This window comes from Heptranchias perlo, chromosome 1, assembly GCF_035084215.1.
Source record: "Heptranchias perlo isolate sHepPer1 chromosome 1, sHepPer1.hap1, whole genome shotgun sequence".
Lineage (NCBI taxonomy): Eukaryota > Metazoa > Chordata > Chondrichthyes > Hexanchiformes > Hexanchidae > Heptranchias > Heptranchias perlo.
In genome coordinates, this window is record NC_090325.1 from 197801391 (window position 1) to 197819710 (window position 18320).

An 18320-nucleotide genomic window follows, 5' to 3' on the forward strand; every position below is an offset into this window, starting at 1 on the left:
TTATTTTTTAACGTTTTATACCTTGACCGTTAAACGTTTGCTAGTTTTCCTGTTTCAATTTATAATCCATTTGTTTGTAATGATTGGCTTCTTGAAATAATTTTTTTAATTTAAAAAAAAGTCAACTTCCTATGATTTCCCTCCACCCCATTTCAGTGTGATGTCCTTTAAGATGATAATGCTTAAAATAGTTTTGGGATATTCCATTCTTTTTACTAACAATAGATTTTGGAAGCAGATGTTATTCAATACAGAGGGTTTAAAAAAAATCACAATTAAATGTTTTACATATCAACCAATTTGAGTTATATTACTACAGTCTAGTTCTCTTAATTCAAAGTCACTTCATTCACATCTTTAGCACTAAATTCCTACTCTCCTACTTTATTTATGTTCCTTAATTCAAATTACTGGATAATTCAAAAAATGTTAGTGCAAAAAATGACTCATTTAGCAGTAGACTGTATATATATTGTAAGCAGGGATTAATAAATAAATTATTAGTACAAATATCAGTTGACTAAATTCCATTTCCCTTCCTCACACTTGAAGTATCAAAACATTCAATGAAATGTAAATGGCCCAAATGATGCCATCAGAAAACACCTTTTATGGGTTTTATATGCGCCATTATGACATGTACGTCATGTTAGAATTACAATTCAGTGTTACAAGTACAGAAAGTTTACGAACAGTAGTAGCACTGGCTCATGCCAAGTGCTTTATATACACTATAGTAAATTAATTGACATTCAGAAGTGTTGGAATTACAATTTAGTGTTACAAATACAGAAAATGTATTAACAGCGATGAAATTTGGATCATGCCAATTGAGCTTTATTGGAAGTTGACTGATATTCAGTAGCCGCATGAATTTTATATCAGTGTATGATATTATCGATACATTCACCCTCTGGGTGTTCTAAGTACAGTACTTGGTAATGTTTAATTTTCACATATCAATGTACATTCGCATCTGAAATTAAATAATTTACTTCCACTGTTACACTAAATACTTACAGGAAAGTTAACTAATACTTTTGCTAATATTGCATTTTAACAAAAAAAACAAGCTTAAAGTAATACAAGGCCAAACTTAATGCTTCTTCTGAATGGACCAACAGTGCTTTTTTCAACTCAACTGATTTTTGACCAACCGAACTGCATTTTTCAAGATTATATCTGTACAAAAGCCAATCTAACAAATTTAACATGTAATTGCTGATACAATTTAACATTACCTGCAGCTATAAATTAATTTCTAAATATGAAAATAAGGTTCAAGGTAAACACTTAGCACACAGAGTAAATGACCATTCTTTATAGGCAGCAAACTGCAGAGAACTAAAAGCTTCACCTGTTGTAAATGTACATGTTATGAGACTTATTAGTTTATTGTATTGCACTGGAAACTATATTAGATTTGGATTTTGAATGCTGACATCAAATACCTTAAACAATAATCACTAATTTTGATCTGCTCCAATTATTAAAACAATTTGCTTTGTGCAAATGTCAGATTTACTGTTTATGTTCAACACTTCCTGCAATTAGGATACTTAAAACTTTGGCTGGTACAGGTAAACCTGACCACAAAGGCACCCAGAGGCAAGCTGACAATGAGTGGGTGAAAACTTAGTTGTAAGCACAACATCACTGTGAGAGTAAATAGTTCTGATTTCTTGCAGTGCAGTTGCTTCTCTGGGTAAGCAATCACACAGTTCATTGCACTGGCTGTCAAAACCCAACAAGCGGATCCCATAGCCAAAAGGAGAGCAAATCAGTCGGCCATCCGGACTGAAGCAAAGTTCCTTAATGTAACCACGGCCCACGTTAGCTTCTTCAATGTAATGCGTGAGTGAAAGAGAGCAACGAGGAGAGGAAGCCCGAACTGGAGGCCCATCTTGGAATTCATAGATGCAAGTCCACTAGTGAAAACAAAAAAATAATAGAGATTACTGACCTCCGTCATGACCACACAACACCCTTAAGAGAAAAAAAAGTAGGGTGCTTATAAAATGCTGGTCCAATAGTAAAGTACCAAATGATACCCTTTATTTGACTAATTTTCAATTAATAGTTACACAATTTTAAAATAGCAGACATTCATAAAGCTGGACAAAGAACACAAGAATTCTTTCCATACATTTACACACTTCACAATCCATGCGAATATTAGGAAACTTCAGTAAGAAACTCAAACAGGATGTGGGAGATTTGTTAAAAAAACTATAATAGATAGCATAAGTAACCTAACAAGTGGTTATCATTACCAGGGACTAAATCAGTCAACCAGCACAAAACCAAAGTTCTTTCATACATTGATGGTCTTTCCTTCTAATGTAGTATATTAGGACATTGAAGCAAAGATGATTGCCCCAGTGCTGGTTTGCTGATCCACTGAGTCATTACATTACGTCATCTCCTGCCTAAATCAATTTTTCATGAATTTACCATTCTTTAACTCCATATGCCAAGCTTTTACATCAAGAACAGATAAAGTTTAGTTTACCAATGCAATGACTATTTTTCATCTATTGACTAGCCTGTATTCAGTTTTGAAAATGCCTTACAGGAGCTCCAGCATTGATCTGAAGAACATTGTCAGGTTGCTTCAATATTCCTCTCAGAATAAATCAATGTTTAGACTCAGTGCATCACCCATTCACCTACAACAGCAACCACAGTTGTGGGTGCAGGATAAGAGCTTTTAATCAAAGTTTATTTACATGGAGTCATGCAAGTTTTATAGAAGCGCTCAAATTCAACGTCTCACATTTCATCCATTACTTTAACACTGCAGGAGGTCATTTTTCTTCTGTCAACTTCGATATGCAGCATCTATAATGGATCTTCAACCCGCATTAGGGTTCATAATCTTTTAAATTAATGTTTGGTTCATTCTGCACATCATGTTCTATGCTCTTTAAATAGGAGATTGTGGTGTCCCACAAGGATGTATGCTGGGGCCTCAATTATTTATTAATGACTTAGATAACACAATAGAGAGCCACATATCCAAGTTTGCCGATGACACAAAGATTGGTGGCATAGTAAGTAGTGTAAACAGGAGAATAAAATTACTAAGAGACACACTGATAGATTAAGTGAGTGGGCAAAACTGTGGCAGATAGATTTCAATGCAGGTAAGTGTAAGGTCATCCACTTTGGACCAAAAAAGGATCGATCTGAGTATTTTTCAAATGGTGAAAAGCTGGGAACCGTGGAGGTCCAAAGCGATTTAGGGGTCCATGTATACAGATCACTAAAATGTAGCAGTCAGGTACAAAAAATAATCAAAAAGGCTAATAGAATGTTAGCCTTTATAATTAGAGGGCTAGAATATAAAGGGAAGGAGGTTTTGCTACAGCAATACAAAGCTCTGGTTATATCACATCTAGAGCACTGTGTACAGTTCTGGGCACCGCACAGATATATTGGCCTTGGAAGGATTGCAGTGCAGATTCACCAGAATGTTGCCAGAGCTCCACAAATTAAATTGTGAGGAGAGATTACATAAACTAGGCTGTATTCCCTGGAATATAGAAGGTTACGGGGTGACTTGATTGAGGTTTTTAGAATTTTGAAAGGAATTGATAGGGTAGATGGAGAGAAACCTTTTCTGTTGGTGGGGGAGTCTAGGACAAGGGGACATAACCTTAAAATCAGAGCCAAGCCATTCAGGAGAGAAGTTAGGAAACACTTCTTCATGCAAAGGGCAGTAAAAGTGTGGAACTCTTTCCCACAAAAAGCAGATGCCAGCTCAATTTTAAATCATAGAATCATAGAAAATTTACGGCACAGAAGGAGGCCATTCGGTCCATCGTGTCCGCGCCAGCTGAGAAACGAGCCACCCGAGAAACGGGCCACCCAGCCTAATCCCACTTTCCCGCCTTTAGTCCGTAGCCCTGCAGGTCACAGCTCTTCAGGTGCACATCCAGGTATTTTTTAAATGAGTTGAGGGTTTCTGCCTCTACCACCCTCTCAGGCAGTGAGTTCCAGACCCCCACCACCCTCTGGGTGAAAAAATGTTTCCTCATTTCCACTCTAATCCTTCTACCAATCACTTTAAATCTATACCCCCTGGTTATTGACCCCTCCGCTAAGGGAAATAGGTCCTTCCTATCCACTCTATCGAGGCCCCTCATAATTTTGTACACCCCAATGAAATCACCCCTCAGCCTCCTCTGTTCCAAGGAAAACAAACCCAGCCTATCCAATCTATCATAGCTAAAATTTTCCAGTCCTGGCAACATCCTCATAAATCTCCTCTGCACCCTCTCTAGTGCAATTACATCCTTCCTGTAATGTGGTGACCAGAACTGTGCGCAGTACTCAAGCTGTGGCCTAACTAGTGTTTTATACAGTTCCAGCATAACATCCCTGCTTTTATATTCTATGCCTCGGCGAATAAAGGAAAGCATTCCATATGCCTTCTTAACCACCTTATCTACCTGTCTTGCTACCTTCAGGGATCTGTGGACATGCTCGCTTCCTCTGCACCTCTCAGTATCCTCCCATTTATTGTGTATTCCCTTGCCTTGTTTGCTCTCCCCAAATGCATTACCTCACACTTCTCCGGATTGAACTCCATTTGCCACTTTTCTGCCCATCTGACCAGTCCATTGATATCTTCCTGCAGTCTACAGCTTTCCTCCTCACTATCAACCACACGGCCTATCTTAGTGTCATCTGCAAATTTCTTAATCATGCCCCCTACGTTTAAGTCCAAATCGTTAATGTATGCCACAAAAAGCAAAGGACCTAGTATCGAGCCCTGCGGCATTCCACTGAAAACAGCCTTCCAGTCGCAAAAACACCCGTCGACCATTACCCTTTGCTTCCTGCCACTGAGCCAATTTTGGATCCAATTTGCCACATTCCCTTGGCTCCCATGGGCCTTTACTTTTTTGACCAATTTGCCATGTGGGACCTTGTCAAAAGCCTTGCAAAATTCATGTAGACTACATCAATTGCGCTACCTCCATCGATCCTCGTCAGCTCCTCAAAAAAGTCAATCAAGTATGTCAGACATGACCTCCCCTTAACAAATCCGTGCTGACTGTCCTTGATTAGTCTGTGCCTTTCCAAGTGACAGTTTATCCTGTCCCTCAGAATTGATTCCAATAATTTGCCCACCACCGAGGTTAGACTGACTGGCCTGTAATTACTCGGTCTATCCTTCACTCCCTTTTTAAACAATGGTACATAGTTAGCAGTCCCCCAATCCTCCAGCACTATGCCTGTATCCAGTGAAGTTTGAAAAATGATTATTAAAGCCTCTGCTATTTCCTCCCTGGCTTCTTTTAACAGCCTGGGATACATTTCATCTGGCCCTGGTGATTTATCCACTTTCAAAAATGCTAATCCCCTTAATACTTCCTCTCTCACTATGTTTATCCCATCCAATATTTCACACTCCTCCTCCTTAACTTCAATCCCTGCATCATCCCTCTCCTTTGTGAAGACAGATATAAAGTATTCATTAAAAACCATACCCACATCTTCCACCTCCACACATAGGTTACCTTTTTGGTCTCTAATAGGCTCTACTCTTTCCTTAGTTATCCTCTTGCTCTTAATGTATTTATAAAACATCTTTGGGTTTTCTTTGATTTGATAGATTCTTGCTAGCCAAGGGTATTAAGGGATATGGAGCCAAGGCAGGTGGATGGAGTTAGGATACAGATCAGCCATGATCTCATTGAGTGGCGGAACAAGCTCGAGGGCTGAATGGCCTACTTCTGTTCCTATCAGATTGTTGAGAATAAATTTTTGATAACTTAAGAACTAGAAGGCTCTCTCTTAAGGAGACTAAATTTGCAACTTGCTGCTAAAAAGGTGCTGCAGTTCATTAAAGACCCACAGCTAGTATCACCATGTGTTCATCTGCATCACTCTGGTTATAGGGTAGATAAACTAAGTGGAGGCAAACTGTTTACCCAAAGGAAGAGAAAATCAGTGGCCAAGACAACCTGGTTTGTTCTTGTGCACATCCTATGGTTAGTACAAAACCAAAAAAATATAGGACCTCTGGTCTGTCCTCTATCGGTATCTATTTCATCCATATTTAGGTCTCATCACATGTACATTTTTTGTCGTCTTAGTTCACTGTTCCTATTTGAGATCATTTTATTTTCATAAGCTAAAACTTGCATTAGGGCCTTTCAGATCTCAAGAGCTTCCGATCTGTGTACCTCCTTATAACAGTGAATGAAGTGGACACTTGATGATAAATTTTATAAATCCACACACCCAGTATGGAGCCTTGCTCACTGGGAGCACACATCAGGAAATTGCGCACCTAGGAAGGGCTGGATTAGATTAGTGCGGATCCTTGCTTGAGTGGCCTCATCAGCTCAAACCTCAATATTTTCAGAGATTGCCCTTGGGTGTCTCCATGTCACAACTTAAATCGTCTCACAGAAATTCCCTCCATGCCATTCCATTCTGCACACAGGAAGCCCCTGTATTCATGCTCTCAAATTCCTCGCCTTCATCTTCTGTCAGGATACGTCCTGGCAGAGTATTCTGACCCCTGATGTGGGTGATCATCCCCAGTGGAGGTTTCTTTATAAGGGAATCCTTCCTAGCACCACTGGAGACCAGGGTGGAGAGTGCATCACAGGACCGTGGCTTCAAACCACTACTTAAGCCACTTCACCAACGTCCCGGTTACCTGTCCATTCTGCAGTCAGGACCAAACAACAGTTCACTATTTATTTATTTATACAGTGCCTAAGGTTGCAGCCCTTTTTTTTTTACTTAGGGGGCTGTTCCTAAGTGCTCATCGTAGCAGGGAGGTAATGTGAAATTTATATAGAACCTTGGTTAGACCTCACTTGAGTACTGTGCGTAGTTCTGGTCTCCATACTACAAAAAAAGATATTGAAGCACTGGAGAATGTGCAGAAAAAATTTACAAGGATCTTACCAGAATTGAGAGTAGACAACTATCTGGAAAAATTAAGCAGGCTGGGGCTCTTTTAGAACATAAGAAATAGGAGCAGGAGTAGGCCAATCGGCCCTTCGAGCCTGCTCCGCCATTCAATAAGATCATGGCTGATCTGATCCTAATCTCAAATCTAAATTCATGTCCAATTTCCTGCCCGCTCCCCGTAACCCCTAATTCCCTTTACTTCTAGGAAACTGTCTATTTCTGCTTTGAATTTATTCAAAGATGTAGCTCCACAGCTTCCTGGGGCAGCAAATTCCACAGACCCACCACCCTCTGAGTGAAGAAGTTTCCCCTCATCTCAGTTTTGAAGGAGCAGCCCCTTATTCTAAGATTATGCCCCCTAGTTCTAGTTTCACCCATCCTTGGGAACATTTTCACCGCATCCACTCGATCAAGCCCCTTCACAATCTTATATGTTTCAATAAGATCGCCTCTCATTCTTCTGAACTCCAATGAGTAGAGTCCCAATCTACTCAACCTCTCCTCATATGTCCGCCCCCTCATCCCCGGGATTAACCGAGTGAACCTTCTTTGTACTGCCTCGAGAGCAAGTATGTCTTTTCTTAAGTATGGAGACCAAAACTGTATGCAGTATTCCAAGTGGGGTCTCACCAATACCTTATATAACTGCAGCAATACCTCCCTGTTTTTATATTCTATCCCCCTAGCGATAAACGCCAACATTCTGTTGGCCGCCTTGATCACCTGCTGCACCTGCGTACTAACTTTTTGATTTTCTTGCACTAGGACCCCCAGATCCCTTTGTACTGCAGTACTTTCCAGTCTCTTGCCATCAAGATAATAAGAGTAAGAAAAGAGAAGAGTAAGAGGAGACCTAATAGAGGTGTTTAAAATTGCGATGGGGTTCAAGAGGGTGGACGTGGAGAAACTGTTTCCACTTGTAGGCGAGTCCAGAACAAGGGGCAAAAATATAAAAGATAGCCACTAACAGAACATTGTGTTCTCTTTAAATAGGAGATTTTTTGAAAATAGAATGCAGCTCCAGTAAATTTCTGATAACTTAAAAACTAGAAGGCTGTCCCCTTAAGGAGGCTGAATTTGCTACTTGCTGATGAAAAGGTGCAGCAGGTCATTAATGACAAGGCCCTTCAATTTATTTAAGCCCACCTCTCCCCTCCATCATATCTTTATTCAATGTCCTACCCATCGTATCAATTCCAATATGATTTATTCTAGATCACAATCTCAGAGACTGAATTCAAAAAGACTCACAACCAGCATAACTATGTTCATCTACACCAGTCTGGTTATTGGGTAAAGAATTTAGGAGGAATTTCTTTAAACTGAGAGTTAGGTAACATGGAGAGTTAGAATTTGCTGCCACATGGACTGGTTGAAGCCAGGGTATGGTAGCACAGTGGTTATGTTACTGGACTAGTAATCCAGAGGCCTGAACTAATAATCCAGAATCATGAATTCAAATCCCGCCATGGCAGCTAGGGAATTTAAATTCAATTAATTAAATAAAATCTGGAATTAAAAAAAACTAGTATCAGTAATGGTGGCCATGAAACTCATCTGATTCACTAATGCCCTTTAGGGAAGAAAACCTGCCATCCTCACCCGGTCTGGCCTATATGTGACTCCAGACCCACAGCAATGTGGTTGATTCTTAATCGCCCTCTGAAATGGCCTAGCAAGCCACTCAGTTGTACAATCTTGCTACAAAAAGGACAAAGCAAACCAAGCCCAGTCGATCCTGCAAAGTCCTCCTCACTAACATCTGGGGGCTTGTGCCAAAATTGGGAGAGCTGTCCCACAGACTAGTCAAGCAACAGCCTGACATAGCCATACTCACAGAATCATACCTTTCAGCCAATGTCCCAGACCCAGCAGGACAGACCCACCAGAGGTGGCGGTACAGTGATATAGTCAGGAGGGAGTGGCCCTGGGAGTCCTCAACATTGACTCCAGACCCCATGAAATCTCATGGCATCAGGTCAAACCAACATATTTTTTGACTTCTTGCTGGGGTACGATTCCACTTTGAGTGATTTCCCTCCAGTTCTATGTCTAAGTAGTGATCATTTATGTGATCCTTGACCGTGAGCATTGGAAGGCACCCAGAGCCAAGCTCAATCTGTCCTCATCAGTCGTACACATACAACTATTGGAATGAGCTCCAAGACAATTTTCCCTCCCACCAATGAAGCACTGAGCCTGATTTATAGCACCTCTACTGCATCAAGTAGTTCAACACAGACCAGACATCGAAACCTGACCTTCCTGGCCTGTTATGGCTAAGCGACTCACTGGATAAACTTGCTGGGGAATCAGGGGAGTGACAGTAAAAATCATCAGCACTGGCTGGGTACACAAGAACTATGCCAGCACCAAATGATCCTGTACTTTACATTGAAACAAAACCTCTTACACCTAAAGTCTCATTTAAGCCACTCACCTCCTGGTCGTCCGTGTTACTTGTGCACCTGATTAATGTAGCCCAGCCTTTGGGATGAAGCTGTAATGATGTAATACAATTCCCTCGATCTCTTTCTGCAGGAATCTCTGGTGTTAAAACTTCAAGACTATTTCTTGGAAATCCTGCTGCAATACACATTTATTAATCGTTTTTGAAGCTCTGAGATGCAGACAGTGTCCATCCTACAATAGCTTCAGAAATTGTCAATTTCAATTGTAAATTATAAAGTAGATTTGGATAAATTTACAGAATTAGGGAATTGGAGATTATCACATTCAATGAGCTGAAATTCTCAAATATAATTTTTAAATGTAACCCCTGGCGGTCCTTAAAAGCTCACTTTAAAAAAAAATTGTTTTAGAACAGAATTTCCATTAGTCTGCAACACTATAAAATATATTATATCAATTCATTATACTCACATATTCAAAATCTGCCTCAAAAGAAGGCAAACATACTTGTATTAGTGAAATATATTTATAATCCACACAATTTTAACTTTAATTCAAAAAAAGCAGATCAATAAAAGTAAATTAAATGCAATAGAGCAACAAATTTTAGTTCCTCAAAGCTTCTGCTTTATGTGTGCTATAGGTTTCGAAAAGCAACATCCCACAGTTCCGGCCAATTCAGTTCACTCAATGTAACACCTCTAGTCCTTCATTGAGTTCCGATAAATTATCTCCATTTTTAATATACCAAACAAATCATGGCTAACAAATCAAAAAATTAGAAATATAAACCTCTGATGGAGGAGGGCCAATTTCAGTGGGATAAGAACTGATCCAGCCCAGGTAAATTGGAATCAAAGATTGGCAGGCAAAACTGTAATTGAAGAATGGGCAGCTTTTAAGGAGGAGATGGCTCAGATACAGTCTAGGTACATTCCCACGAGGGAGAAAGGTAGGGCAATTAAAGCCAGAGCTCCCTGGATGACAAAAGAGACAGAGAGTAAGATGAAGCAGAAAAAAGGGGCATATGACAGATGTCAGGTTGATAATACAAGTGAGAACCAGGCTGAATATAGAAAATTCAGAGGGGAAGTGAAAAAGGAAATAAGAGGGGCAAAGGTAGAGTATGAGAATAGACTGGCAGCAAACATAAAAGGGAATCCAAAAGTCTTCTATAGGCATGTAAAGTGTAAATGGGTAGTAAGAGGAGGGGTGGGGCTGATCAGGGACCAAAAAGGTGATCTACTCATGGAGACAGAGGGAATGGCCAAGGTACTAAATGAGTACTTTGCATCTGTCTTTACCAAGGAAGAAGATGCTGCCAGAGTCTCAGTAAAGAAAGATGCAGTTGAGATACTAAATGGGCTAATAATTGATAAAGAGGAGGTAGTAGAAAGGCTAGCTGTATTTAAAGTAGATAAATCACCCGGTCCGGATGGGATGCACCCCAGGTTGCTGAGGGAAATAAGGGTGGAAATTGCGGCGGTACTGGCCATAATCTTCCAAACATCCTTAGATACGGGGGTGGTGCTAGAGGACTGGAGAATTGCAAACGTTACACTCTTATTCAAAAAAGGGTGTAATGATAAACCCAGCAACTACAGGCCAGTCAGTTTAACCTTGGTGGTGGGGAAAATTTTAAAAACTATAATCAGGGACAGAATTAACAGTCACTTGGACAAGTGTGGAATAGAATGTAAGAAATAGGAGCAGGAGCAGGAGTAGGCCATACGGCCCCTCGAGCCTGCTCCGCCATTCAATCAGATCATGGCTGATCTTCAACCTCAACTCCACTTTCCTGCCCAATCCCCATATCCCTTGATTCCCCTAGAATCCAAAAATCTATCTATCTCAGGCATGAATATATTCAACGACTCAGCATCCACAGCCTTCTGGAGTTCCAAAGATTCACAACCCTCTGCATGAAGAAATTCCTCCTCACCCCCACCATCATAGAAGCCAGTCTTCAGCCAATTCGATTCACTCCATGTGATATCGAGAAACGGCTGAGTACACTGGATACAGCAAAGGCTATGGGCCCCGACAACATCCCGGCTGTAGTGCTGAAGACTTGTGCTCCAGAGCTAGCAGCACCTCTAGCCAAATTGTTCCAGTACAGCTACAACACTGGCATCTACCTGACAATGTGGAAAATTGCCCAGGTATGTCCTAACATAAGAAATAGGAGCAGGAGTAGGCCAATCGGCCCTTCGAGCCTGCTCCGCCATTCAATAAGATCATGGCAGATCTGATCCGAGCCTTAAATCTAAATTCATGTCCAATTTCCTGCCCGCTCCCCGTAACCCCTAATTCCCTTCACTTCTAGGAAACTGTCTATTTCTGTTCTAAATTTATTTAATGATGTGGCTTCCACAGCTTCCTGGGGCAGCAAATTCCACAGACCCACCACCCTCTGAGTGAAGAAGTTTCTCCTCATCTCAGTTTTGAAAGAGCAGCCCCTTATTCTAAGATTATGCCCCCTAGTTCTAATTTCACCCATCCTTGGGAACATCCTCACCGCATCCACTTGATCAAGCCCCTTCACAATCTTATATGTTTCAATAAGATCGCCTCTCATTCTTCTGAACTCCAATGAGTAGAGTCCCAATCTACTCAACCTCTCCTCATATGTCCGCCCCCTCATCCCCGGGATTAATCGAGTGAACCTTCTTTGTAGTGCCTCGAGAGCAAGTATGCCTTTTCTTAAGTATGGAGCACAAAACTGTATGCAGTATTCCAGGTGCGGTCTCACCAATACCTTATATAACTGCAGCAATACCTCCCTGTTTTTATATTCTATCCCCCTAGCGATAAACGCCAACATTCTGTTGGCCTTCTTGATCACCTGCTGCACCTGCATACTAACTTTTTGATTTTCTTGCACTGTCCACAAAAAGCAGGACAAATCCAATCCAGCCAACTACGGCCCCATCAGTCTACTCTCAATCATCAAAGTGATGGAAGGTGTCGTCGACAGTGCTATCAAGCGGCACTTACTCACCAATAACCTGCTCACCGATGCTCAGTTTGGGTTCCGCCAGGACCACTCGGCTCCAGACCTCATTACAGCCTTGGTCCAAACATGGACAAAAGAGCTGAATTCCAGAGGTGAGGTGAGAGTGACTGCCCTTGACATCAAGGCAGCATTTGACCAAGTGTGGCACCAAGGAGCCCTAGTAAAATTGAAGTCAATGGGAATCAGTGTTCAGTTCCATTCGCAATCCCTCAAATAATGAAGCAGTCCGTGCCCGTATGCAGCAAGACCTGGACAACATCCAGGCTTGGGCTCATAAGTGGCATGTAACATTCGCGCCGGACAAGTGCCAGGCAATGACCATCACCAACAAGAGAGAGTTTAACCACCTCCCCTTGACATTCAACGGCATTACCATTGCCAAAACACCCACCATCAACAGCCTGAGGGTCACCATTAACCAGAAACTTAACTGGACCAGCCACATAAATACTGTGGCTACAAGAGCAGGTCAGGGGTTGGGTATTCCGCGGCGAGTGACTCACCTCCTGACTCCCCAAAGCTTTTCCACCATCTACAAGGCACAAGTCAGGAGTGTGATGGAATACTTTCCACTTGCCTGGATGAATGCAGCTCCAACAACACGCGAGAAGCTCGACACCATCCAGGACAAAGCAGCCCGCTTGATTGGCACCCCATCCACCACCCTAAACATTCACTCCCTTCACCACCGGCGCACTGTGGCTGCAGTGTACACCATCCACAGGATGCACTGCAGCAACTCGCCAAGGCTTCTTCAACAGCACCTCCCAAACCCGTGACCTCTACCACCTAGAAGGACAAGGGCAGCAGGCACATGGGAACAACACCACCTGCACGTTCCCCTCCAAGTCACACACCATCCCGACTTGGAAATATATCGCCGTTCCTTCATTGTCGCTGGGTCAAAATCCTGGAACACCCTTCCTAACAGCACTGTGGGAGAACCTTCACCACACGAACTGCAGTGGTTCAAGAAGGCGGTTCACCACCACCTTTTCAAGGGCAATTAGGGATAGGCAATAAATGCTGTCCTCGCCAGCGAAGCCCACATCCCATGAACGAATAAAAAAAAATCTCAGTCTTGAATGGCTGACCCCATGTCCTGCGATTATGCCCCCTAGTTCTAGACACTCTAGCCGGGGAAACAATCTCTCAGTATGTACCCTGTCAAGCCCGCTCATAATCTTATATGTTTCAATGATATCATCTCTCATTCTTCTAAACTCCAAAGAGTGTAGGCCCATTGTACTCAACCTCTCTTCACAGGACAACCCTCTCATCCCAGGAATTAATCTAGTGAACCTAAATAGGATTGATTAGGGAAAGCCAGCACAGATTTTTTGAAGGCAAATCGAATTTAACTAACTTGATAGAGTTTTTTGATGAGGTAACAGAGAGGGTTGATGAGGGCAATGCAGTTGATGTTGTGTATATGGACTTTCAAAAGGCGTTTGATAAAGAGCCACATAATAGGCTTGTCATCAAGATTGAAGCCATTGAAATAAAGGGGGCAATAGCAACATGGATACAAAATTGACTAAGTAACAGGAAGCAGACAGCAGCGGTGAACCGTTGTTTCTCGGACTGGAGGGAGGTGTACATTGGTGTTCCCCAGGGGTCGGTACTAGGACCACTGCTTTTCTTGATATATATTAATGACTTGGACTTGGCTGTACAGGGCACAATTTCCAAACTTGCAGATGACGCCGAACTTGGAAGTATAGTGAACAGTGAAAAGCATAGTGATAGACTTCAAGAGGCTATAGACTGGCTGGTAGAATGGGCGTACACGTGGCAGATAAAATTTAACGCAGAAAAATGCTAAGTGATACATTCGCTAGAGGGCACAATTCTAAAAGGGGTACAGGAACAGAGAGATCTTGGGGTGTATGTGCACAAATCGTTGAAAATGGCAGGGCAGGTTGAGAAAGTGGTTAAAAAAGCATATGGGATCCTGCGCTTTATAAATAGAGGCATAGAGTACAAAAGTAAGGAAGTCATAACGAACCTTTATAAAACACTGGTTCAACCACAACTGGAGTACTGTGTCCAGTTCTGGGCACTGCACTTTAGGAAAGATGTGAAGGCCTTGGAGAGTGTACAGAAAAGATTTACGAGAATGATTCCAGGGATGGGGGACTTTAGTTATGTGGACAGACTGGAGAAGCTGGGGTTGTTCTCCTTGGAACAGAGAAGTTTGAGAGGAGATTTGATAGAGGTATTTAAAATCACAAAAGGTCTAGACAGAATAGAGAGAAACTGTTCCCATTGGCAGAAGGGTCAAGAACCAGAGAACATAGATTTATGGTGATTGGCAAAAGAACCAAAGGTGACATGAGTGATTAGGATCTGGAATGTACTGCCGGGGGGGTGGTGGAGGTAGATTCAATCGTAGCTTTCAAAGGCGAACTGGATAAGTACTTGAAAGGAAGAAATTTGCAGGGCTACGGGAATAGGGCGCGGCTAACTGGATTGCTCTTGGCTTGAGCTGGCACGGACTCGATGGGCCGAATGGCCTCCTTCCGTGCTGTAACCTATGATGCTATGAATGCTGCAGTCTCAAAGCAGTTTTCCTGTGATACAAGGTAACGTACTCTGCAACTTGAAAATGTTGGTCTGGACCTTGCTGGAAAAATAACGGCATGTTAACGACGCGCACCGTTTTTAATGTGCAAATGGCCTGCAAGTTCAGGGGATTAAGAGATACGCCGTGAGTTATGAAACTCCAGACTTGCTTGTTGATTTACGCCGCTCCACCATTTGCCTCACATAAATGGCACCTTGCCCCTAGCCTCCTGGCTATTTTTAAGAACTTGTTGGACTTGCACATTAATTGCCCATTAAACTCATCACAGAATGTTAAGTCTGGTAATTAACAGCATAAGTACTATTTTAACTACGCGATAATTGTCAATGCAATGCCAATCAATCTCTCTGACCCAGAATGGGAACAATTTAAACTGTGGAATCTCATTCCTTCAGGTAGTAAATTGTTCTTAGAGGTTTTAAAAATGTCAAATTTTTAATTTTTACATTTTTTTTTAACCTTTGTCTCTTTTTTAATCTCTCTTAATCCAATCTTTCTTTCCCTTTCTTTATTACTTTGTGTCTGATTTGACTCTAATTCACCCTCCTTCTCAATCTGTTTCTTTCTCAATCCTTAAAGCTCATTGGTTACAGAGATAGACAGTTGGTACTGCCGTTAAATTAAGGTCCCAGATGCCCTGTTGCCCTTGCTGTTATCATCTTGCACTTCCAGCAAGTTATGGCGCGTAAAATCATTGAGCTGAAGGGTGCAGAAAAAAGTCTAACTAATGGGGTGAGATGCCCCACTCCAGCAAGATCCGGCCCATTGACAATTAACGCTTGCTTTTTTTCCCCAACTTATTTTGCCTCCAATTTTCTCCCTTCCTTTCCCTGATGCCGATTCCTGCGGAGGTACAGTTCCACAGGTGCCAGCCACCCTTGGGGTATCTCACTGAACTGGTCATGTGAGCCGTGAGTATTGGCAGGCTAAATGATCAGGGGATCCAATCCTCATCTATTGCCTCTATACATACACCTTTCAGCAGGACCTACTGGATAGCACTGAGGGATAGGAACATTGGCTGATTTCCCTCTCCGCCTCCGCCCCCGCCCCCCCCCCCCTTCCATAAGAAGTAAGAAGTAGGAGTAGGAATAGGCCATATGGCTCGTTGAGCCTGCTCCACCATTCAGTAATATCATGGCTGATCTTCGACCTCAACTCCACTTTCCCATCCTATCCCCATATCCCATGATTCCTTTAGTGTCTAAAAATTTACCGATCTCAGTCTTGAATATACACAACGACTGAGCATCCACAGCCCTCTGGGATAGAGAATTCCAAAGATTCACAACCCTCCTGAGTGAAGAAATTCCTCCTCATCTCAGTCTTAAATGGCCGACTCCATATGCTGAGATTATGCCCCCTAGTTCTAGACTCTCCAGCTAGGGGAAACAGCATCTACCCTGTCAAGCCCTCTAAGAATTTTATACGTTTCAATGAGATCACCTTCCATTCTTCTAAACTCCAGAGAATATAGGCCCATTCTACTCAATCTCTCCTCACAGGACAACCCTCTCATCTAGTGAACCTTCACTGCACTTCCTCTAAGGCAAGTATATCCTTCCTTTGGCAAGGAGACCAAAACTGTACACAGGAGGATCGATGAGGGTAGCGTAATTGATGTAGACTACATGGATTTTAGCAAGGCTTTTGCAAGGTCCCACATGGCAGATTGGTCAAAAAAGTAAAGGCCCGTGTTATCCAAGGAAATGTGGCAAATTGGATCCAAAATTGGCTCAGCGGCAGAAAGCAAAAAGTAATGGTTGAAGGGTGATTTTGCGACTGGAAGGCTTTTTGTGGCACACATTAACGATTTGGACTTAAACGTAGAGGGCATGATTAAGAAATTTGCGGATGACACAAAGATAGGGCGTGTGGTTGATAGTGAGGAGGAAAGCTGTAGACTGCAGGAAGATATCAATGGATGGGTCAGATGGGCAGAAAAGTGGCAAATGGAGTTCAGTCCGGAGAAGTGTGAGGTAATGCATTTGGGGAGAGCAAACAAGGCAAGGGAATACATAATAAATGGGAGGATACTGAGAGGTGTAGAGGAAGTGAGGGACCTTGGAGTGCATGTCCACAGATCCCTGGAGGTAGCATGACAGGTAGATAAGGTGGTTAAGAAGGCATATGGAATGCTTTCCTTTATTAGCCGGGGCACAGAATATAAAAAGCAGGGATGTTATGCTGGAACTGTATAAAACACTAGTTAGGCCACAGCTTGCGTACTGCGCACAGTTCTGGTCACCACATTACAGGATGTAATTGCACTTGAGAGGGTGCAGAGAAGATTTACAAGGATGTTGCCAGGACTGGAGAGTTTTAGCTATGATGAAAGATTGGATAGGTTGGGGTTGTTTTCCTTGGAACAGAGAAGGCTGAGGGGTGATTTGATTGAGGTGTACAAAATTATGAGGGACCTAGATAGAGTGGATAGGAAGGACCTATTTCTCTTAGCGGAGGGGTCAATAACCAGGGGGCATAGATTTAAAGTGATTGGTAGAAGGATTAGAGCGGAAATGAGGAAAAATGTTTTCACCCAGAGGGTGGTGGGGGTCTGGAACTTTGCCTGAGAGGTGGTAGAGGCAGAAACCCTCAACTCATTTAAAAAATACCCGGATGTGCACCTGAAGAGGCGTGACCTGTAGGGCTACATGCCAAATGTGGGAAAGTAGGATTAGGCTGGGCGGCTCGTTTCTCAGTGGGCATGGACACGATGGGCCGAATGGCCTCCTTCTGTGGCATAAATTTTCTATGATACTATGTTTCTAGTTCTCAAGGTGTGATCTCACCAGAGCTCTATATAATTGCAGCAAGACCTCCTTACTCTTATACTCCGACCCCCTTGCGATAAAGGCTAACATACCATTTGCCTTCCTAATTGCTTGCTTACCTGCATGTTAACTTTCTGTGATTCGTGTACAAGGACACCCAAATCCCTCTGAATATCAACATCTCTTACCTTTTAAAAAATATTCTGCTCTTCTATTCTTCCTACCAAAGTGGATAATTTCACATTTCCCCACATTATACTCCATCTGCCACCTTCTAACCCACTCACTTAACCTGTATATACTTAACCTTTGCAGCCTCTTTGCATCCTCCTCACAACTTACTTTCCCACCTAGCTTTGCATCATCAGCAAAATTTCCCTACGCTGAAGCCAATTGTTCAGCCCCTACCACTACCTTGATAGAACCTGGGACCTTTCCAGTCCGAATGGCATATGTGGCATAATCAGGAGATAATAGAAAACAGTGCATACAGACTTTATTACATTTTAAGCAAAACCTTCATAATCGATTTATAACTTCATCATGATGTTATTGAGGCACTACATCACTTTAAATACATACATACCCTTGC

General features: G+C 42.3%; 1 protein-coding gene across 2 annotated transcripts in view; it reads right to left on the minus strand.

The window, feature by feature from the left end:
• Nucleotides 1-590: 590 nt before the first annotated feature.
• Nucleotides 591-18320, minus strand: part of wdr32 (WD repeat domain 32) — a 44700-nt gene continuing 26970 nt past the window's right edge. Inside the window, exons 6-7 of one of the 2 annotated variants that reach the window (XM_067994925.1) lie at nt 9380-9522; nt 591-1928 (exon numbers count right to left, since the gene is read on the minus strand). In XM_067994925.1, coding sequence (XP_067851026.1) covers nt 1560-1928; nt 9380-9522 — 512 coding nt within the window. In that variant the 3' untranslated portion in view covers nt 591-1559. Of the gene's footprint in view, nt 1929-9379; nt 9526-18320 lie in introns of both variants that reach the window. The other variant, XM_067994919.1, reaches the window with a different exon arrangement.